Here is a 24248-nt window from a genome sequence, read left to right as displayed (position 1 = left end):
ACAGCCTGCCTTGAAGCCTAACACCTGACAACCACATACACTCCCCACAAAAAGGGTAGACTATAACTTAAAAATCATTTCTCTGGCTGTGTGAATGAATCTAAAGGAGGATTTCAGTCTAGTGTAATCTTTGCAACTTCGGTCACAGTTTGTACACATTATAACACTATATGTGTCAAATCAGTTGGTAAGATGTGAAAATTGCAACAGTGAGACATAATCAGATAGGTTGCAAAACAAGATAAAAAATTTTTTTGTTTTTAAATTTATAGAAATGACTTTATTTTGGGGGATTCCAAAAGTGAGCTCCTTTTAATATGCTGGTTTTGTCACATTAACCTGCTCATGCTTGTTGTAGCACTTTCCTCACTGTGGGCCTAGATCTAAGCAATTAACTTAGTGAGTGTGAGATTATTAATATGGAAAAGTTTAATGACTAAGAAGTAAATGCATATAACCTGGCTCATAGGACATAATACTGTAAAGCTGAAAACCCTCCCCAGCTGACTCAGTGACAATCCAGGTAGGCGCTTCTCTTTATACAAAGGTGATTTTCTTATCAGAAGCAGGCTATAAAATGAGTGCTTAATACTTGGCTATACTGAACAGGTTAATAAAACAACTCCGGAGAGCAAGCTGTCAAACTAAAATGTCTCAAATTTTAAAGTTCATGCAAGAGTATTCAGCAGATCTTCAGAATCCATTATGACCATGTGCATAACAGAGGTTACCCAAAAGGACGCTTTTTTTTTATTTTTTGCTTCAGCAATGACAATAATTATACTATTTCATGACCAAGGTGTGTGCTGAGTGGAAAGCTTATGAAAGAGCACAAAATCAGTCTGAAAAGAAACAATATACCCAGCCTTGCATGGGCAAAAAAAAAAAAAAATTATAATCATTAACCAGCTCAGGGCATCTAGTTCAATCTTCCCCATTTTTTTCTTGCTAAAATTTTAGGCGGCAGCGATAAAAGAGACATGAAATAAACTTTCTAAGCAGTGAGCACAATGCTTTAAGCCTTTCTGCTCTCACCTTTAAAGAAGAAATATTAACACATTCTAGCTTTTTAAAGGAAATGAACTCCTGTAAGCAGCAGGAGCAGCCTCTTCTTTTGTACGGCTTTTGCCATACATTGTTTATGTAATCACTGCTTTAACTTTTGTACATTAAATGAACTTTCCTAGTCTTTCTGAAACTTTTATGGGGATTCTGGCATATGTTATGGGCAGTTATTCATCAGTTTCACTAAATAATTGAAGGCTGAAAATGTTGAAACCACCAAGTTACTGAAAAGCAGCACAAAGAAAGCAGAAAGACGGGAAGTCGACAGTAACACAGCTGCTGTTGCAACAAGCAGCAATACACACACACACACACACTTCTCTTTGAATTTTCAGTCTGCTGTGACAGGGCAGACACACATGATGGAAATAGAGCTATTTGCTAGAGAGAAACTTAAAACTGGGTTGTAATGTTGTCTGCTAGGGTCAGGGACCGGAGTGCACAAAACTGAGTGACCAATTAGGCAGGTCCCTGACAACAGAACGCTGCAGCAGGACACTATGGGCTGGCAGGAGGAACCCAGAGGACTGCAGGAAGGGGATCATTACGTGCGAAAATGGGGACTAGAGGCGGTAGAACAGTCACACAGACCACCTGCTCTGAAATCCTGGGAGAAGGAGGAAGTGCAGTGAAAAGGCTGGAGGCTTACACAGCGTGGGACTGGCTGAAGAGAAAGACACCCAGAAATTATAGAGATGACAGAGGAATAGAGCATCAGTGTGGTAGAAGAATTAAATGTGAATAATAGTGATGAATGCCAAGGATATTAGCTCACTATAGATGCGACTTGCAGTGAATATGAATTCCATGCCTGGTAAGGGGGAAGCATAGGACATGCCTGAGGGGACTTTTAGAGTTTATTCCACTACAACAATGGTCTCTGGGCCCAATGCCTGCCTAACATATCACAAAGCAAGCAGCTCCTCTCAAGCTGAATACCACGATCAGCTAAGCTCAGAGAAAAACAGCGAGAGATAAAGACGGATGAAAATATAAGAAAGCCACGTAAGGAAATCAGGAATACCAGAGAAAACAAAGGGAGAGGATGAAAGATGGTCAAAGGCAACAAATCTTTTATTCTTCTCCCCTGGTGAGAAACGTTTCTAACCCTGATTTCTGTGTATAAAGTCCAGAGACTTCATTTATTAGGAGGTTACTGCATGCAGGGCTCTAAAATTTTATTTCAATGTTTAACACCCTGCAGTGTTTAATCTGAAGGTTGCCTGGGCCCAATGGTAAAGCATGATTAGACTACAACAAAAAAGTGATGAAAGGAGGAAAAGAGAAAGAGGGGAGGACAGCGGTTAGGATGAAAGGTGGCTTAAAAAAAGTAAAGGGCTGGAAAAATGAAAGGGAGAGGAACGGGAATAAAGGGCAAAATATGAAAGACAAGAAAAAGAGACAGTGCTGGGGGAAAAAGACTGGAAAGCGAGAGATAACCAAACAATAAAGCCCGGCAATAAAAGGGGAAGTGGAGAGTCTCGCTCCTCGGTGATGTCCTAAGGCACCGATGACAATGCTGTGCAGCTTTGGTTAAGGGTCAGAAATAAAAATAGGCAACACTAGCTTCCTAATTAAGAATTCCCCTTTTACATAAAAGCAATGCAAAACAGAAATCCACACGTGCATGCACGCACACTAATTATTGATATCAGTGCAGAGCTAGAAGTGAGTGCATGAACTGGAAACACCAGCCAAAAGCCAAACATGCATTTAATAGGCAAACGCAGTCACCCATGTTACATCGTGCATGTTTTCGTAAGCTCCGACACTACTGCCTTCCTAAAGCGACCGGGATAATTTCTGTGACTGTGTGTCCTTACAAATCACCAGATGGAGTGTAGTGATAGACAAAAGAGGCTTTGGTGAAATCAGCTGTAGGCAGAAAAAAGTAAATCTTACAAAAAGAAAAGAGGGGACAATAAAACACTCAAAATCAAAAGCTTTGAAAGGAAGGGGAATGAGAGTTAATTCGTAGCCGAGAGGGACGTGTGGCAGAGTGGGCTGCTTCACTGTAGTGGTGTCTGTATAACAATGCCTTCTTTTTTTTTATTTTAAATGAGATTTCAAAGTTACTAATGGGCCCACTGGTGTGGAAAATAGTGCTACTAAAAATGCTAAAAACATTCAGTTACAACTACTGGGAATGACATTCAGCTGCAGAAGTGTAGCATTTAAGTGGACATTTATGGCATCTCTTTTCTAAAGTAAATTCAGGGCAAGCAGGGCGACTATAATGATTATGCTTTTCATATGGACCAATTCCCATCAGGATTATTTAGCTAATAATCAAATGTTACAGCAGACAGACTAAATTTTCCCGGTCAATTAGTGATACCCTTCAAGCCAAAATACATGAAAGTTTATAGCAGGCCTGGTTATTTATTTAAAGCTAATAGTAACTAAAGCAAAAAGGATATTACATAAACGCATGCTGTGCTGAACAACACGACGCTGTTTATGTTGAAACTGGATGTAGATGATGGTTTGATGGTGCACCATGCTGATCAATGTAAAACCATCCTTCACAACAATGTATACTGGAAAACACATTACATTTATTGATCTGGAGGATTGTGCTGTTTTCACATGTAGACTGTGGCTTTTGTTTTGCAGTAAGAGTGAGTGAAAGTCCAACTTTGACTGCATACTAAATAGTAAATAGTTTTTCCTCTTTCTGCTGTTAAACCCATTAGCCTTCATCGAACCACAATCTTCCCCACTTCATTAATGCCCTCTGCACACTTTCCGTGTCAAGCGTCTGTGGTGTTTTTCTTTTCTTTCTTTTTTTTTTTTAGAGCTGGAAAAGATAATGGCTTCTTCTCTTAAATAAGCCCGAGTACAAAGCACAAAAGAGAGAGTGAGGAGGAGTAGTGATAATATGTTTGTCCCGCATTATGAAAGCTTTGAGTGAAAAATAAATCCACTTCCGTTTCTACTTTCCCCTGCTCGCCAACAGTTTTTGTCTTTCTATTCTTCTGTCCTCCCATTGAGAGCGGACAAATGCAGCTTTCCGGAGTCTTCAACAGCACTTTTTCCTTTGTCCAAAACTATTATTCTAAGCATCAAGGTCAGATGAAGGTGAAGTGCGGGAGCAGCGGTCCACATGATGCAAGCATGGCAGCAGGGGATACGACCTGCAATACGGTGAAGTCTGATGTTTCGCTTCATCTTCACTGCAGATTCTCAAAGGCTTTAACCATCCACCCCATGTGTCTTTCCTCTGTTGTGCTGTAAATACTCCTTTCTTAAAGAAGAATTTCTTTTTAAAAATCCCCAAACTATTCTGTTCACACAGCATCCCGGGAATCTCTCTGTTCTCCACTTTCCAACACTTCCAAATCATGTGTGTATAACGTTTTTTTTTTGTTTTGTTTTTTTTTTGGCTTCCTGCCACTTGAAATTGTCATTGAGATTAAAAAAAGAACTCTTTAATCCTTGGAGATCTACAAATGTCTACAAATGTCTTTTTAAAAAAAAAAAAAAAATCTAAAAGGTAATTCCCTCCAAAGTGAAAAGTGTCTGTTTCTATTTGAGCTCGAAGGGCTTTTGGACCACAAGAGCTCATTCCCGCGATTGCGATCTTAGTTGGGGAAAAGGAACTAATACGTCCTTCAACTTGAAAGGCCTGCAGACGACACACAGACAGAAGCACGCACACAATCAGGAACTTCAGCGCGCATGCTCCTCATCAGCTTTGCTTCCTTTTCTGCTGATTTCTTTTTCACGGTTTGCCATGTTCTCATCTCCTTTGATTAACGATAGCACTGTTGTTATCACAGATCCTGAAAACAGTCGCTCTCACTTTGTCATTGTTGGCACTCTAATCCGGCACTTTCTTTCTAAAGTCCTCTACTTCCCACTGTAATCAACCACATTGTCTTCATTTCACAGTTCTTTTACTCTCCTAGAAACCTTTTGAAAATTCTCTCTCAGTCTCTCCAGAGCTCTGCGCAGGGATGTTAAAATCTTGTAATTTTTTTGGTCACCCCCCCCCCCCCCCCCCCCCCCCCCCCCCAATGTTTTTGCATATCAGTATATCAGCTTAAAGAAAATCTAAATGTGTGTTAAAATATATTGTTAAGACAAGTCTCAATTCCCAGCTACTGCAAATTGAAATCTGTCCAACAGTGTTGGATGAAAACGTGTACCCATGTAGAAAAACGTTTAAAATGACCAGCAGTAACTCACATGCTTCCCGTGGCTGAGCTGCTGTCTGTGGGCAGAGAGCCATTGGAGCGTTCCATCTGAGCCAACCTGAGGAATAAACCACCGTCAGGGAAATTACCAGCTGAAACTAAAGCATTTGAAAGTTGTCAACATCTCATTTAAATGCAGAGCAACAGCATCAACAAATGATATTAATGCCACAGTAGCAGAGCAATTAAAATTTAAAGCTAGTGGAGTCTCCAAGCATGTTAATGATAAAACTACCACAGTTTTGGGGGCAAAAAAATAGATTATACCTTCGAGTGGTTCAACTTTATGCATGCACAGTTTATGTCCTAATACATGGGCACATTTCTGGATGCATACAAACAGCATATGGCTATGGGGAAAAACGTTTTTTTGACGACAGATGCAGTCAAAGCAGCCATGCTAATGAGGCTGGTTCTCCACATCAAAGCCCGTTTATATTATTGTAGAAGGAGCAGGGTTGTTTGGGCAGATTAGGAATATAAATCTATGACAGATTATATATTAAAGGGAGAAGTTATAATTCCAATATCAAAATATCAAAAGTGTGCATATCTTCATGCAAATCCGTAAGCTACAATCTAATCTCTCATGTGTTTCTATTGCAGCTGAACTTGTAATTCATGCTCACACTGGCGTCACTTTTGCAGTGAAACAATGCTGCCAGAAACAGTGAGCGCAGGTTAATGGCGTGTGGCTAATGGAAGGTTAGAGGAGTGCTGCATCACAAGAGTCATAATGAGTGAAGCTTTGCGCCGAAGTTCTGTAAACCTGGGGCTGTGTTTCAACACAAGTAACCCTCGTCTGCTTTAAGGGAGATAAGATGTGAAGTGATTAGAAAACCTTTTTTTTAATAGAAAAGATGGGACTGAAGCAAATGTATCTTAGTATTAAAATGATTTAAAAACATGACAGAATTTCAGCCTTGGTGCAAAAACATCGGTTTGTTGATGCTGTTAATGATTAACTGCAGCTCACACACTGTGCACACAGATGTGCTGATGTACACAGCAAAATAATTCGAGGCACACAGTTGAAAGCAGCTATCAGGCTGATCTGTTACTAGACTGATTTTAGCAGCGCATCTAAAATGTCACCAGCCCATGTGGTGGGCAGCTACATGCCACTAAATTCACTCAACAAGCAGATTGATATTTAATGTATGTCAACACTGTCGTGAATAGTCACAAAGTTCAAAAAGAGTATATTATGATTGTGCCTTCGTTGGCACCAAAACATAATCTTCCTTCATCACAAAAGCATTTTCTTCACTTTAATCAAGATTTGAAAAATATCAGTAAATGATGTGTTATTCTATTAAGGATCTCTTGAAAGGTTCAGGTCAATTATTATTCTATTTTTAAAGTGACAATGGAAAAAAATCCAGACTATATTGATTTTAATCAGTTGCTCTGGTGCTGTCAGATGGAAAACTGGCAAACAGCATTCTGGTTTCTCTAATTTGCATGAAGCAATTTGACACCTTCTGCACATAAATGAAGGCAAAATGTTTATTTGTGTGTCCGTTTTAGTTGGAACTATGCCATTTCCATCTTTCTAGGGTTGTTTTGTTTTTTTGTCTCAGCTAGTAGGAGACATTTAACGTCTGACAATAAAGCCTGCTCAATTTCCTAAGCAACAGGGTACTTTGATAGATGCAGAATTTACTTTCTTTGTGTTTGTTTCCGAGCCTGGAGAGTCATTTGAGATGTGTTTCACTGTGTAATGAGAATAAACAGAAAAAGGAAAGAAAAGCTGTTCCATTACTTATGAATATCTGCACTACACATGCATCTTATGATATGAAGAACATTTACTCAATTACATACCATTTACTGGAAATTACATAGATAAATTATATATTTAAGAAAACATAATTGAGTGTTTTCCCTAGCTTCCAAGCACTAACTGTTCCCCATTTATTCCATGCCTTTAGCTTGGAGAGATTTAAACTGGCTGTCACATCTGCATTTGTTGTTGCCCCTATCAGATCATTATTTTAGTGCAGATTGAAGGGAAGAGCAGCAGGGGGGTGGGGGTATACTAAAACACTGATATCCTCTGGATAATGGTGTGTAATAACAAAGATTCATAGAAACCTTTATAAAATGGTCCTTTAATATGAGCTTTCATTCAAAAAGAAGCTGTTCAACATTTAAATGCAGTTATCAGTTCTTAATACACGTGCTTTGTGGCATCTGTAATGAGACAATGGTGACTGGAGAATGCAGTGCCTACCTGCTGGCATACTGCCCTATCCTGGAATGGGTGTCATCATGAGAGAGCTGAGGTGACTGGGACAGCCTGGAAATGAATGGGGTAATGGAGATGAATGAGATTCAGCATGCCCACACAAGCTCATTAACACACTGATATTCGCATGCACACAGAAACATTCACGGCCAACCTAATGGCCCCTCACAACATCACCTAGAAAACAAATCTCATGGTCCTAGACAGAGAAATAGGAGTGCAAGATAATCTACGGAGTGGCTGGATGGTTTCTGACAGCCCTGCTGGGATCAGCGACTGAATGCTAGCTGGGTGCTCTAACAAGGAGAAGAAGGTGAGGGTAAGGAGACAGGGGGAGAGTTTTTTTGGTCCCATGCTCAGCCAGTGATTCAGGCAGGCAGGTGGGCAGGCAACATGCAGAGCAGTCATGGCTTAGTTGGTGTAAGGATGATGAGGGAGATGAGTAAGTGGAGAAGGGAGTAAAGGAGGTGCTGTTTTAAAGGCATTCCAGGCTGGAGACGAGGTGTTGCTGCTGTTGGCGTAGATACAATACTCACTCATACTGCTCCGGACACATGCTGATGAGGGTGACGGGACTGTAAGAGAATCAGGGGGGGTGAGGGGGTAGGGGGGTACAGGTACCACATATCATTTCAGGGTCAAAACCACTGACTGGGTCAGAAACAAAAACACAGCAGGTAGAGGAAGGAGTGGAAGGAAAAAGTGTGCCCAACTGCTGAGCGACTGGATTCAACACACAGTAGTTAGAGAACTTTGCCTTCAGGGCTTTCTTCTACTTTCAGTTTCTGTCACTGTTTGGTTAGTTTTACTCAGCAGAATTACTTGTTTAGCTTCAGGGGGGGAAAAAAAATTCATGGGTTGGGTTCAAACACATCCTTTCAAAAATGTCAACCATATATAGAGAGCCTGAATGACAGAAAGCGCTGAGCGCAAAGTTCCCCCGTGTGCTCAGCACATGGGGAAGGCAGGTAAAACAGTCACTAATATCTACATGGCATGTGGTTGAGACTATCCCTTGTGGAGGTATCTACAATCTGCTTCGACACACTGTAACACACAGACTGTGTGTGTGAGAGAGTTCACAAAGAAAGGGTTAATGATGCGAGCTGATTGTGTTGCAGTCACACATTTCATTAAACTGGTTTCACAGTTGCTCCTGCATACAGAATGATATGGCCTAAATTCACTCCCTTTTCTCATTTATTTCCTGCAGGATTTACAGAAATAGCATGCCAGGAAAAAAAAAAAAAAAAAAAAAAAACAGTACAGTAGAACCTATTTCCTGGTTAATCTGCTATTGAGTGCAATACAGTATGTTATATAAGGAGAACTACAAAACAGTAAAATAAGCACACAAACGAAGAAACGGGTCAGAGTTTTTGCTAATAAAACGACAAACCAGGCCAGTGATGCAAGTTTGTTGATGCTACTACATCTTTTAAAGTTTCTGGTTTCCAGTCCACAACAACTGCTGCTATTTTTAGAGACACAGAGCACAAAATTGTTATTTGTAAACAAATGGGACACCTTCTAATCCCAAGAACATGAAGAAATGTGCTGTTTTCACAAAGGAGGCCGGCTAGAAATTGGTAAGATAACAGTTGAGGTTTGACATCCTTTTGCCTCGCGCTTTTGTTCCCACATTAAAAGGAAAGAAAATCAGAGGGAGACGTGAGGCATGGCGGTTATGTTTCTCACAGCGGGGCAGCCAGTGTAGTTATACTTCTGTAGCTGCAAGGAGAATTCAAAATGTAACAGGAGATTCAGACAGAACAGAGGAGAAAAAAATGAGCAAGAGGGAGAAAATGAGATCCGGGTCGGTAAGGCAGAGTGAGCCAACTTCTCAAAGGCAGTGCTGCTGCACCCCCACCCCCCAAAATCTTTGCCTGGAGGAATAGTCATTGTGCTCATCTTGTCTTTCAGGAGACTAACATTAGTCTTAAGTTCTGCAAAGATTGATAGCTTTACAGATGGTTTCCTTGCATACATAGTTGTGTGATTGTCCACTCAGTGACGAAACGTCACTCTTTACATGGATGCACACTGTGAAAAAAAACAACTGGACCTGTTCACACCTGAAACTCCATAGCTACAGGGAACCCACAACTAAATGCAGTGTTAATTTTACTGCTTTGCTGTTTTTAATCAAGAATGTTTTCTGATCTTTTCACAATATGCTTAAAATTACCAAGAGGAGGTACTATCGTATGCCTCCTCATTCTCTCTTTTAATTTGGCTCTGGTTGTTTGAAGAAAAAAAAAAAAAGAAAGAAACTGAGGTTAAGCAAACAAATCTCCACTCACCACCTATAAAAACCTGCCTACAGGAGAATAAAAGAGCTGGCTTAATAACACTTGAAACTCTTTGTTTCCCACTGCTTTAGAAAGCTTGGAACAGCTGACTAAGAAAAAACTAAAGAAACCACCCAAAGAACTGATGCCCTTTGTCATCTCTTTACATATTGTTAAAATCATGCAGTATGTGATTCACTGTGCTGCAGTTTGTATTTTTTTTTTTTTTTTTTTTTGCTGTCAGTGTCCTGAAAGGTTTCAGAAACTCAATTTAGTTCACCATGCTGTGGTAATCACTGTCTCAGTTAGCACTGCTTTTTTGGCTTTCCCTGCCCTGTTTTCTCTGTCAGAGGTATAAAAAAACCCATCTGCACACACTGACACCTCAGTCTGTCTGAGAGGCAGGTAGAAGGCTCAGGAAAAACCTGTGTGTGTGTGTGTGTGTGTGTGTGTGTGTGTGTGTGTCTGTGAGCAAGTGTGACACAGACAGATGCTGTATACAGCTTTAGGATGTGCGTTCACGAGTGATTAAAAAGCAGATAATTTAAATCAAACTGGAACATAATTTCTTTATTATAGTAAATGCAGAAGGTATGAAGCAAATAATTAATAAGAGGATGAAATAATAAATAAAGAGAAATGCACCCACACAGTTTGCAAAGAGCCTTTCAATCTGTCTGGTATTTAATGGAATTCAGTAAATGATATGCCTTGGACTTTGCAGTGGTAAAATCCCAAATTAGCACTCCTATTTTCAGATTCCTCTAAAGCCGTTAACAGCTGGTCCCAGAACACATTTTGATTTACAGCTCTTAATGTGGTCTTCACTTTTAAAATCTCAACTAGCAAAAAAAAACAACTCTGCTGAGCAGTTAAAAGTCTTGAGGACTGTATGTCATTTCCCTGTGTCATCTTTGAGAGGCACACATCAACTACAGCATAGTGCAAATTGAAGGCTACACTTATAGCTGTCATGATACCTTGCACAGTAAAATGCAACGTAGAAATGTTTTGTTTCCACTTTAAACTACACTCACCGGCCATTAGGTAGCATGAGTACTGGGTTGGACCCCTTTTGCTTTCAGAATTTCTTTAATTCTTCATGGCATAGAATCAATAAAGTACTGGAAACATTCCTCAGAGAGTTTGGTCCATATTGACATGATGGCATCACAGAGTTACTGCAGATTTGTCGGCTGCACATCCCTGTTCCACCACATCCCAAAGGTGCTCTTCTGGACTGAGATCTGGTGGATGTGGAGGTAGAGTGAACTCATTGCCAGTGACACAGCAGGTTATCCTGCTGGAAGCAGCCATCAGAAGATGGGTATACTGTAGTCATAAAGGGATGGACATGGTCAGCAACAATACTCAGGCAGGCTGTGGTAAACTATGCTCAACTGGTATTATGGGGCCCAAAAGTGTGCCAAGAAGATATCCTCCAACCACTACACCACCACCACCAGCCTGAAGCGCTGATAGAAAGCCGGATAGATCCATGCTTTCATGCTGGTTACACGAAATTCTGATCCTAATATCCGAATGTCACAGCAAAAGTTGAGAGTCATCAGACTAGACAACATTTTTCAAATCATTTGTGTCCAATTTTGGTGAGCTCGTGAGAACTGTAGCCTCAGTTTGCTGTTCTCAGAGTGACAAGGGCGGCTCCTGGTGTAGCTGTAGCCCATCAGCTTCAAGGTTTTAATTCAGAGATGCTCTTCTGCATACTTTGGTTGTGATGTGTGGGTATTTGCCTTCCTATCACTTTGTCGCAGTCTGGATATTCTCCTCTGACTTCTGGCATCAACAAAGCATTGTCTTCCAGAAAACAGCCACACACTGGAGATTTTTTTTTCCTTTGTAAAAAAAAAAAAAAAAACCCAAGAGATGGTAATGTGGGAAAATCCCAGCAGATCAGCAGTCTCTGAAATACTCAGACCAGCCCATCTGGCACCAACAACCATGCCACATTCAAAGTCACTTAAACCACATTTCTTCTCCATTCTGATGCTCAGTACGAACTTCAGCAGGTCATCTTGACCACGTCTACATGCCTAAATGTATTGAGGTGCTGCCATGTACCAAATATAGTTAACATGTATACAACAAAACAATTTTTTTCCTAATGTAATAAATAGAAAAACTACTTTGCTGCCAAATGGCAACAGAAAACATTTTACTTTTTAAGTCTGGTATTGATTTGTCTTTCTGAAATCATTCCATTAAAACTTTATTTTAGATATACAAAAAGATTTAACCACAAGCTTTCAAATCCACATTCAAGACCATTAACCTTTATGTGAGGCCTAATACAACAGGGACTCATCTGCTCCATCTAGTAATGCTGGGTGAAGAAAAAAAAAAAAAAAAGAATTAACATTGAGTGGGAAACCATTTGAATGGTTCTTTCACTTTATTAAATATAGCTGTGACGAATCAAAAATCCTATCTGGCGTGAAATGAAGCAAAGATATAAGTAGGAGGTGAGAGTAGGTGGTGTTTTGCTCACTCTCAAGGTGGAGAGAGTGGGTGGAATTTTAGAAAAAAAAAATTATGTTACAAGAGTGGAGAAGAGAGAGCGAGAGTGAGAGTGCATTAGGGAGGGCAATTATTCAGCAGACAATCTAATTTTCTTTTCTGCTGCTCAGTACTTTAAAAATTACAACTTCTTAAAAGTTCCCCTTGTTAAGATAACTAATGAAGACTGACAGCACATTAAAAAGCTTTGGAGTGACATTTTAAAACAAGAAATCTCTTAATATATAAAAAAACACTACAAAAGAAAATGGAAATTTAAAAAAAATGTACATTTTAAAATTGTAAATAAGCATTATCTTACTGCAACAAACATGCCTGCAATTGTTCTGGTGTTTACCTAATCTGTATTAAAGCTCTTGTTAAGCAGGAGCCCAGACCTCATTCCAATTACAGAAAAAAATCCATTTCAATTTAGGTCACAGTATTAATTTTGGTGACACAGAGATGGCAGAAGCCACCAGACGGTGACAATACAAAGCTAAAATGAATGGGAGCATTTCTTAACACATTGGCTATGTTTGGGCCAGATCTTATAGGCAGTCGAAAAGCTGCTTTATACAAGCCTGTGGCAATACATGGATAGCCCACCACTCACAGAAGAGACCTAATGCTGCAAAAGAGACAGAATGATGAGCATGAAATAGCCCTAAATTTCTTTAAGTCTCCATTTGCTTCTGCCATATTTTGAAAAGATCTCCGCGTTTCGCCATAATTTCACTACCTTTTAGAGACATTTATCAGGCCAGCAGCTCTACAGGAGCCATTTTTCAGAAAGGAAGAGAAGTGAAAATGGAGCCAGGTGGGAGGTGAGGAGGATGGGCAAGGATGGGAGGAATGAAAGAGGTATAGCAATCCATCTGAGCAGTGACTGCGTACGAGTCAGGAAAAATTTATTGTGAGAGAACAAGTGACTCATTTTGTGTGCATACATGAACAGCTCAGAGAGCTGTTTTGTTTTAAAAGATGCAAAACTACATTGTTCAAAACAGAAATTAATGTTACATTAGGAGTGCGTGAGTGATGGTGCATTAAAAAAATACTAACAAACAAAAACAAAGGAAACAACAGAGAGCTAAAAATGTACAGAGGAACAAATGGGAGTCTCTTGTTTGAGGCGCCCATAACTCAGGCACCCTCCTGGAAGGTATGACGTAAAACATCTACATAATATGGGTCTAGTTAAATGGCTCTTTGCAGGAGGATTTAAAGCTGGTAGCAGAAGGGACATAAATTAGACATAATCACTGGGCCACTGTTGCAGGCAAAAGATCCACAGTGCACCTGGTTTAATAAAATCTAGACTTCAACGGGTCCATTTCCCTGTATTTTTCAAAACATTTAGAGGTAACTGTTGCTGACGCAGCTAACACCACACTCACATCTCCCAAAGGCTCCTCCTGAAGTGTGGTGTTGTGCAAAAGTCTGGAGCCACCGATCATTTATTTATATTTTGCTAGGATATTGCAGTGATTTATTAACCCTTTAACCCCGAATGCATCACCGTGGCACAAATTACTTCAAAAGTGCCGCCGTTCACGGACTTCCAGCAACAAATACCATAATACCCCGATATGGCTGTGAAGTGCAATTTCTGGGCTTTCAGGAACCATTTGAATTTTTCCGATACGACAAACAGTCGCAGAGTTACGGTAAAAAAAACCGACTTGGCGGTGAAATGCTACGTCCTAACCAGCTGTTCGTGGCTTGTAAGGGCAGGGAACCAGTGCTTCAGTGGTGATTGCCCGAAGTTAAAGGGTTAAAATGTGTGATGGGAGATATACACACATATCTGCACCAAAAAGAGGGTCCAGTTTTGGGCCGAAAGATATATCAACACATGGAAAAAAAAAAAAAAAAAAGCTCATACTACTGTAGAACTTTTTATTTATTACATCTTGGTAATCTTCTACTCCAAAGCTCTTCTTTGGATGTTGGCTGCCTTTTGCCTACCTTTCTGAGTTTATAATTCCATCAATTTTGACAAGATCCCCAACACCTCTGGCTGAAATGCAGCCCCAAACCATGACAGAGCCTCCACCACATTTTACAGATGTAGTCACTCACTGTTATATCTCTCCCCTGATCTCCTCTGTATATACTGATGATGATCTGAACCAAAAGTTTCAAATTTGGACGGATCAACTGAAGGGCCAGATGCATCTCTCAGGTCCTGTGTCAGGTCTTTGCTGGATTTTTTTTTTTTCATATTTCTTAAGGACATGACTTTGAGACTGTTCATCTGCTGCAGTTTTTCTTTTAGGCCTGACACTTCTTCTTTTGTCCTCTGCTTCTACACACACACAATGTAGATAGCTCTTTGTGAATCACCTTGTTGGTGCAAAAATACTATTTTAAGCCTGTCAAAGCCTGTTATCTTTGGCATTTTTCATAGGTTCAACTAAAGAAACGAGAACAAATAATGTGTGTTTTTGTGGCAGGCTGCTAGTGACAAAGTGCTTAAACAGAAAATTTAAAACTGATACTTCAGTTATGTGTAGGCACAACACTGTTTCATCCTTTGAGTTAGGTGCCTTTTTATGCTTGAATGAGTCATCGTCAGTGCTGAGGGGCTTAACAAAAAATAAAAACACTCCTCTGAAAATGGTCAGGTAGCAGGACTGGACTGAAAAGGAGTGAAAGACAGCCAATGTGCAAAGGCTTTCAAAGAGCTCCGGAACCCTGGATAACTACTCCTCAGGACTATTTTTAAAAAGTCTGGCTCCTTGAAAGTACTATATAAAGAAAGGTCAAGTGGCTCAAGACTTTTGCACAGTACTGCAGGTACTATATATTGTTCTCAAAACAAGGTTCTAGTAGCCCTAATAGTCCTTAACTATAGTGTGGGCACACAAAACAGGAGGGACTTCTCCCAAGAGTTACAGGAACTATGAAAAAGTTCCTGTGATCCAAAAACACCTATAAAAACATTTATGGGTTACTTACGTTTCCATGTTGTCGCCCTCTAAAACTGTCTGTACTGGTAGGTAGCCTAGCCGTGGATGCTTGGCAAAGTACTTCTTAGATCGAAATTTGTTCTTCAGCACTTTGGTGAAATCACGCATGTCCTCACCTGATGTCGTCTATAAGAGAGGGAAAAAAAAAAGCACGACGAAAGAGAGAGAGAGAGGGAGGGAGGGGGGGAGAGTTTGCATATTATTTATTGTAGTGTGTAATTAGTTCATGGATTTCCACACTCTCCTGTGCACGCATTAACAGCATAAGCAGTTGTGAGGAAGAGAATGTGTTTGCTAATTAAATACTTAGTAGAGGTGTTCTTGCAGAAGCGGTTTCCGCCATGCAAGCAACCAGCAAATTACCACAAGACTCTGACCAGAGGGAGAGAAAATCCCTTCCAAAGGATGCAGACAACCACTGCTAAACACACACACAAACACACAGGCAAATACACAGCTCCTACAGTTGACAGATATGCGTAAATGAACAGACTCTATTGAGTTCACTCAGCTTATTGACTAATCCACACAATTTAAGATGGTAGCTTGAGCAAACCTACAGCAATTACAGAAGAGTTATACTAAAGCTGGAGGAGAATTTGTGCATGTGTGTAAGCGCCTTCCTGTGAGGCTCGAGAGACATGCATTTTTTATTCTACTGCCTCTATTACATTATGAGAGAGTAGATATAAGCTGGAAACGAGTCAAGACATTTCAATAAAACGATGAGACACAGGCAATCACAGTCAAACCAAAACACAATATTCTCGTAGGACAGCTCAAAACTTTGGAAGTACAGTAATCAATACATCATGGCCCAAAATTGTTTAATATCGCTGACAAAACCAATCATAAATATGAAGACACTACTCCCATAAAAATCATAAGCTAATAAAAAAAAAAACAATACTGCGGCCATAAAATAAACAGTATGACAAAGATGAGAAAAACTGTTTTATTAAATGACCGTAGTGAGTCTCACCAAAGCCACTATGAATCTCTAACTCTCCACAAAACATGTTTATAATTCAATATGGAACTGATATTTTCAAAAGCATAAAACTGAAACACAATTTGGTTGGAGCATGGGGAGATGAATAAGTATAATTACGTATGATGCTGCTATGTTTTGGAAGAAATAAAGAAGAAATAATTTTAAAAATGAAAGAAACTTTTACCACCTCCGTGCTGCTAAAGCTGAACTGTGGGATTTAAAATGAGACGACAAAGTATCCACACGAGTTTTTGTTAGATTTCTCTCAGGTTGCATCTGCAAGCTTTGGGGGATTTCCTGCAAGTCCTCACTTTGCTGAGGCTCAGTTAAGCTCTGTGAGGCTGGATATGTAGTGTTTACGAATCCAGAGTCGAGTTTCAAGGTTGCTCTTCGTGATCTTTTATTGATCCGGCTGTAAGCTGTACGTCAGCGTTTGAGCAGAACACAGTTTCACCAGGTGTTTTTCTTATATTCAGCTCCATCCATTGTCCCTTTATTTACACATTCCACTTGCTGAAAAGCCTGTGGACACTACGCTGCTGTCACAGCCATTCACACACACACACAAACACGAAAGCTGCAGCCGTTTTAGCAGGCACAAGGCTGAGCACTGTGGCTAAAAACTTAAAATATTCATTTAATCTTTCACATTTTTTTCAGGCTGCTGTCATGAGCATCTCTTTTCACCCAAACAAAACAGACCTCTGCCACACTGATTACTGTCCCTCTGGCATGAAGTGCCTTCATATCTCCTGCATGAGCATGGCCCCCTTTGAGTTCACAATCATATCCAAGTCTGTCTGGCTCGACTGCATGGCTTGTTGTGCGTTGCAGAGTCTTTCCCTTTGCTGTGGCTCTAAGAGAAGTGCAGCTACCCATGGATATACACAAATCAATTGAAATGACATCTCAGTCAGTGTTTCAATTACCTTTGCTAAAGCTTAAGGCTGATTTCCTTTTTATTTACATTCATTTTATGGAATACTTCGTGAGCAGATGACTGACAAAAATCCCAATAAAATCTCCTTTGATTTTAAGAAATAAGGAGAATTAAAAGGAAAACAGCTTTTTTCTTTCTTTTTCTTTCCAGTGAAGGGAATCAGTAACCTCTCGAGTGATTACCAGGTAGCTGAGTACTAATAATTAACCAACAGACGAAGCGTCTGTTGCTGCAGCACAGCTGAAAGTAAAATAATATTTTTTTTTTTTTCTTCAAAGTCAAGTCAGTGAGGCAGCTGCTGGGCATTTTAACTCAGGGAAGAGTGATCACTGCTCCCTACAGCTACTCCTCCGAAGTCAATATCTCTTCCATTTACAAAATTGAAAAAGCAAATTAAAAGACAGAAATGAGAAACGTCGAGAGAAACTCGAGTCAATCAAAGTATGACGTTAAGCAATACTGAAAAGAGTCAACCCGCAAGTGTTAGATCCTAATTGAGGAGAAGAGCAACGTTCAATTCTGCCAAGCTCCCGCTTTTCTAATATTCTTCTCTCTGTGTAGCTGTAAAGTGAAATATTTTCTGGGAGAAACTATAAAAAGATGGCCTTGAGTATTATACTGTTTGTGCATGTAAATTCCAATTAAGCCAGAGATCTGTTGGGAGTGCCGACTGAGGAACCAGACAGCATGATGACAACGGCCGTGTGAGGGGATAAAAATCTGTTTGCAGAGTCACAATGGAGTTTGTAGTCTGACACATCGTACTTTAAAAAAAATTAAATGAAAAATCTCACTGACTGTATTTTTACAGAATATATTAACACTCGTGAAAAAGTTCATACAAGGTCACAGAAAATGATATACAGTTTACTTGTGACAAATATATTTGTACAAAAATAAAATGAAAGAAAAATCAACACTGTGTGATGTACAATGTATTATGTTTTTGTTGAGCTTATCAATAAAAAACTTTGAACAAAAGAAAAATCAACATATTCGATATCTGGGGTACAAAAAGAGTGATTCAATCCAAATCAAATTATATTCATATTCAATGTATTATTACTGTATTATTACCTATAAATATGGGCACTTAGTTACTGTTACTGAACAGTTTTTCTGTAATTAAGCAAAAGGTGTGAAAATTCACTATATGTACCCTTTAGGGGGCCCTCAGATAAGGACGCCAAGCTTAACTTTTCCTCTCTGACCCCCAGTGAAAGATTTTCATGTAATTTCTGGATGGCGCGGAATGTACCGCACATGACCTCCGGTCCACAGGACTAAAAAAAAAAAACAAGCCTACAACAGGTAGGCTATTGGAGCCTACAAAGCTCAGATTCACTAAATATTTGTTAGTACTATGTGACGTGAACAAGTTTGTGTGTGCTTTGATTCGGGCTGTTTCTAATCTAAGTTGCATCTGACATGTTTGCTACTCATTTCCCTGCAAATACCCATGCTGTTTAGCAGACTGAGTAACTGCCAAGATCTTACCTACATTAAATACTGGTTGTCTGTTTAGATTTAGAATTAGAAAATTCATTTACAAAATACTTACCAGTTACTGGCATTAACCATTAATCATCCTATGACCTCATGCTACCTTACTTAAAAGTGATTCATCATGTATATGCAGTATCATATAAAGATGTAGCCACATACTTTTTAAGTCTGGCTTAGTCTGACTCTTCCTGACCTAAACCGTACACCTAATACCGTAGAATGAAACTTTTCTGAAGCCTACAGCTTAATTTATCACAATTAATCACCGAGGCTGCTGTGAATGTCAAAGAGAAAATCCCAGCCAAGTTAAAAAAAAATCTCCGCCCAGAAGAGTAGAGACTATTTCAGCTGCAGATGAATGCAAATGACTTTGAAACAATGGATGTTTAATAAACAACTCGGGTTGAAACCAGACAATGAAAATCAGAGAGTAAGACATTACTAGAAGATTAAAATAACTGCATGAATTAAGTGCAAGAGACTGCTAAAGAAATTGGAAATTAAATTCTGCATAAATGTGCTGCTGCAATACATCAGAATTTCCTTAATGTGTATAAAAAGAACATGAATATTCAGGGGTTGGAAGAGCGTGAGTCAGTAATTTATGACATCAGGAAAGGAGCAGTTTTAATGAAAGATGAGTAAGGAGGTAACCAAACCCTAAAGTCTGTCTGAACCCTGAATGTGTGTGCTTTCATTAAATGGATGAGTGGAATGTGTGAGCATGTGGAAAAGAGATATGAGATGAGCTAGTGAACAACGTGCGTCCACGTGTGCGTGCGTATGAGTGTGTGTTACTTCCTTACCGGTGTGCAGTACTCCACCATTGGGTAGTTAAGTTTGTGACCCTTGGCAGTGCGCCCAGAAAAGAAGCAGCTCTGACACACGTCGTAGTTGAAATGCTTCAGACTGCGATACCTAGAGACAGAGTGAGAGGTGAAAAGTGAGATAAGTTGAGATGGGAGGGAGTGTGTGTAGATGTCACTTTCATGTCTTCAGTGTGTGTGAGTGTGTGTGTGTGTGTGTCTGCATGCACATATGCAGCACTACAACACACATCTCCAGGCTACTCTGGAGTCACCTGGAGAGCTGTTGACTTCCAAACTAACTCCATCAACCTTTGCTGCATGAATATGTTCATGTGCCCACAAAAACACACGCGCACCCACATACACACAACGTGCTGACAGAGTGACAGACAGTTGGATTTTCACCAAAGCACAACAATGTGACAACAACTGTCGGGATGTTGTCCTCAGCAGCAGCTGTAGCCAGAAGGCCATTTAACAGCTAAATTGAGACAGGAGCCATTCAGACATAATAGCTTAAGTCTTTTATCTTTCTCTCCTTTCCAGCTCTTCCAAGGTTAGCTGACTGATGAGCTACAAAAGAGTGCTATATATCAAAGGATGCAACAGTGCGCTTAACACCATCAAGTCAAATTTGCCATTATGTACTGACACGTTGCATATTACCGCTAAGGAGGTGGGGACAGGGTTTAAGTCACCTTCACTTAGGTGGCCTTCATTTAATTAGTTTATTCACTAAGAACTTTCTATTGTTTGATCTTCTAAGGTGAGATCCTCTTGTTTTTGTGGCTATTGTAACAAAAAATATACTTACTGTAAGAGCTGGATAAAACCAGTGTGGATAATTATTTTCCACAAACACAAATATTTTAGCCATTATTCAAACCATCTATCTACAGTATAACCATTTACTACTATTATTATTAAATTTTTAATACTAGCCCCACACAATACTATGCAAACCTTCCTTTAAGGATTTTTGGCTCTCCGGGATTTTGTTGTAGAAGCCATTAAGATCTGATGACCGCTGCCGCAAACAACACTGCAAGTAAATATAATTCCTGCAAAGGACAAGTCTGCAAATACAGACAGGAAATGGTGCATGCTGAATATGACTAAGTGGAACACAAACTGTCCTACTACTTTGCAAAACTGAGTTAACCTACAGTATATACAATAAATTCAAAATATGTTGCTTGAATTGTATCAGGCTCGTTTAAAACCTGCTGATATTCAGAGGAACAGGAAAACGACTTGAAACCCAGTTGGTGTCATGTCTCAAGACCACACAAAATGCCTGCTATGCATTTTTCTTCCCCTTTCATTCTTGTTCCCTGCCTTTCCTTCCCACTATCGCTCTCTCTCATCGATCAATGACACAACTTGGGAGATGTGTGCTTCATCAAATGCCTGAACGTTTTTCTCTTTCTGCTGGCAAAGCAAGGCACCTGAAGGAGGCAATCCTGCCATCCTACCTTACTTAGGAACACGGGGTTAATACCCATCTCCAACCACCTTCTTTATGGTGCTCAGTAGAAGAAAAAAAAGAATTTTGCTTTGAAATAAATAAACCTGTTGATATTTATTTATTTGTTGTTACTGTGTGAGTGTAGTAACCAAATAAAGCAAAGTATCACAGGGTGGGCTTCTATCATTTGCTGGGTGATCAGCTCGTTGCAAACTTTGTGCTTGTGGCGGTGTACTGCGTGTTTGTGTGTATAAGCGTGCCATTGTATTTGGGAGTATTTGAGAGTATTTGTGCATGTTCCACTGCAAACCTTCAGATGGTATTTAGTCAGTGGTGTATCAGCTGCTGACATTTAGATAAATGCCTGCCCTCCAGAGCAGATCTGCCCTTTATGCTCAACCAGGAGAAAACAATGCAGAACACTTCTAGATTTGTGTGTGTGTGTGTGTGTGTGTGTGTGTGTGTGTGTGTGTGTGTGTGTGTGTGTGTGTGTGTGTGTGTGTGTGTGTGTGTGTGTGTGTGTGTGTGTGTGTGTGTGTAGCCTGTTACAAGTAGCAGACTATATCACCTTTGTTTATTTGGTATGTTCCACGAATGCTGAGTTGAATGCTAATTGTGAGTGTGAGCGCGTGTGTGTGTGTGTGCGTGTGTGTGCACACGAGTGTGTATTTACCTGAAGCCAACAATAGGACACTCCTTGCAGATGTTGCACTTGGCCTGATGTTTCGCTGTTTCTGCAGCAGCTACTCTGTGCAAGACAGGAAGCCAAACCATGGATTGAGGCTCCAGGCGCATCCAATCAATGAACTCCCTTGGCTTTAGCTCCACCTTATTGTTTACCTGGACATAAAAAGAGGCAGGATTAAGAGTTAGGCTTTTAAATCAAATATTTATCAATCGCATGATTTACAGTTTCTATAAAAGTTCTGCAATGAGAGCTGATAAAATGTAAAAGCACTCTGCAGCATGAGAGAAAAGCACGTACACCAGAAATAACCAACAGGCAATAACATTTGACTTGTTACCAAATGCCCAATAAAGATGCAGACAAATTTAAGATGACCGTACATATTAAAGTGATGAGTCCCTAAGGCTCGTTACGGCCCTGAATTGTGAACCAAGGCTAAATAACCTTTATGAGCTCTTTATTCATTTTTATTGTTTAAATATCTTACAGTAAACAATGATTGATTTTAACACCCTCACTGTCCCAGACGCCCATGTTTGCACTGTTAGATAACAGCCATACCTTTGAAAAACACTCCTAAACTCCTACTCTTAACTGCTGCTTTATACTTTATGTAACTTGTACTTGCATGAAAACAGCAGAGTAATCAATCTGCTTATCTCCTATTTCAGTAATCAGGGATGCTCAGAACATATTTTTTAGCTGAATCTTTGGTCATTTGCAGCCTATAATGAACCCATTGGAAAAGTCAACATATGGTGCAAAGCTCTGACATGGCTGCTGTTACTGCAAAACAAATCAAAGGCAACCTTTCCATCATGCCTGACACACAAAAAGGGCAGCAAAGGCAGCAAAGGGCAGAATATATTTGCAACAAGAGGAGAGAATAATCAAAAGGAATCACATTACTATGTGTGTGTGTGTGTGTGTGCATTTCCCTGATCCATTTTCAAGGCTTATGGTGTGCTGGACTACACGGCATCTTGACTTTATTTACATATCCTTCTGAAAGAATACGTGAGCTAAGAAACAAACCAAAAATCACACATTCAACCGGAATATGGGATAAGCATTTTAAATTAAAATGAGTTAGTTCACAGACTAATAAATAAAAACATAAATCTCTTCACAACACTACAAATACTAAAACAATGAGGTAAACAGTGGCCATTGTCAGGATGCCTTTACTTTCTGAAAGGTTGCTGATCATCATATTTTTCCAGCTTCTCCTAAAGCAGGAATATCCTTCTTCACAATCCCAAAGTTTAAACCGACAAAATAATGGTATTATTGTACTGCAATAATTAATTAAAAAATATATGTGGAATCAGAACTGTATCTTCTTCCATTTGGGATTTCATATCGAGAACATGGATAAAATTCACTGAACAAAAGCCCATTCTTTGCTTCAAATGCTGACGCTAAAAAGGAAATATTGCCACTGTTTATAGTAGTGAAACAACAATTTCATGTTTGTTTTCCTTCTTTGTATTAAAGTGAGCTTTAGCTCTGAAAATTTTATTTTGGGTACGATCACTGTTCAGTTCATTTGTGAGGTAAAATTTTTTTCTGCTGTTTTTAATTTTTAGATTGAGATTGTGATAATAAATGAGAACACATCCAAATAATTCTTCACCCTGATGACATCTCAAATGGTCTTTAAAGCTCCTCCGCTCTTCCATTTGACCTTCCCATGTGCAATCTCTCCATTTCTTCTTTCCCATACATTAGTCTCATCTGCGCCTCCTTTCCCTCCTACTTACCATCTAACGGCAGAATTATAGCACTTACAGATTAATTACTGGCTGGCTCAGGGGATGACTAGATAGACGGACGGATGGATAAATGAAGGAGAGCGACAAAGGAACAGTGAAAGAGGTAATATTTATGGCGGCACAACTCATTTATCACAGACCCATTAAAGGAAATGGACTGACTGACTGCCCTGTCACTGACAGGGTTGACTGACACAGAGGTGGCGTGGGGCTTTTCTTGTCTATGTGTAAATAAGAGAGAGACGGCGAGAGTGTGTGAGCATTTATGTCTGCCTGGTTTCCACTTGCCAACCCGGCTGGATGATTGAATGATTAATGAGCAACTGGACTACAGCTGGCACAGCAATTCACGTGTGTGAGCAATTTATGTGTGTATCTGCTAGTGTGTGCACTCATGCGTGCACACCACCTTGTGGATGTATGCGTATTATTACGACATCAAGGCGAGGCAGCAAGGTGTTTACCTCTTTGCAATATTTCGAGAAGAAAACAGAGGGAGAGATAAAAGTTTAAAACTGCCTCCCTCTGCTATTTTGGTGGACGTGGGGCAGGAAATCAGTGAAATTTATAGCTTCCTAATTTTAATGTTTGGCTCCCATTTATGACTGCCGAAGCATGAGCCAGGGGAGGAAGAGTGAGAAAAATGAAACAGTGATCCTGGGGGGATGAAGACATCATTAAATGCCAGTAACGTCCAGAGATAAACTCGCAGAAAGTGGTTAGCTGGCTGCAGTAAAACACTAGAGGACAGCCAGCAGAGCACCAGAGGC

The 24248-nt window shown here is 39.9% G+C and overlaps 1 protein-coding gene across 7 annotated transcripts in view; it reads right to left on the bottom strand.

The window, feature by feature from the left end:
• Window positions 1-24248, bottom strand: part of utrn (utrophin) — a 187694-nt gene that overhangs the window by 11465 nt on the left and 151981 nt on the right. For 6 of the 7 annotated variants that reach the window (XM_030722455.1, XM_030722452.1, XM_030722459.1 and 3 more), the window contains 6 exons: window positions 21689-21855; window positions 19545-19656; window positions 15288-15424; window positions 8052-8090; window positions 7501-7566; window positions 5257-5322 (listed from right to left, as the gene is read on the bottom strand). In XM_030722455.1, coding sequence (XP_030578315.1) covers window positions 5257-5322; window positions 7501-7566; window positions 8052-8090; window positions 15288-15424; window positions 19545-19656; window positions 21689-21855 — 587 coding nt within the window. The remainder of the gene's footprint in view (window positions 1-5256; window positions 5323-7500; window positions 7567-8051; window positions 8091-15287; window positions 15425-19544; window positions 19657-21688; window positions 21856-24248) is intronic. The other variant, XM_030722453.1, reaches the window with a different exon arrangement.

This window comes from Archocentrus centrarchus, chromosome 24 (assembly GCF_007364275.1).
Source record: "Archocentrus centrarchus isolate MPI-CPG fArcCen1 chromosome 24, fArcCen1, whole genome shotgun sequence".
Lineage (NCBI taxonomy): Eukaryota > Metazoa > Chordata > Actinopteri > Cichliformes > Cichlidae > Archocentrus > Archocentrus centrarchus.
The sequence above is the reverse complement of the archived record's forward strand: the minus strand, read 5'-3'. Positions and strand labels throughout refer to the sequence as shown.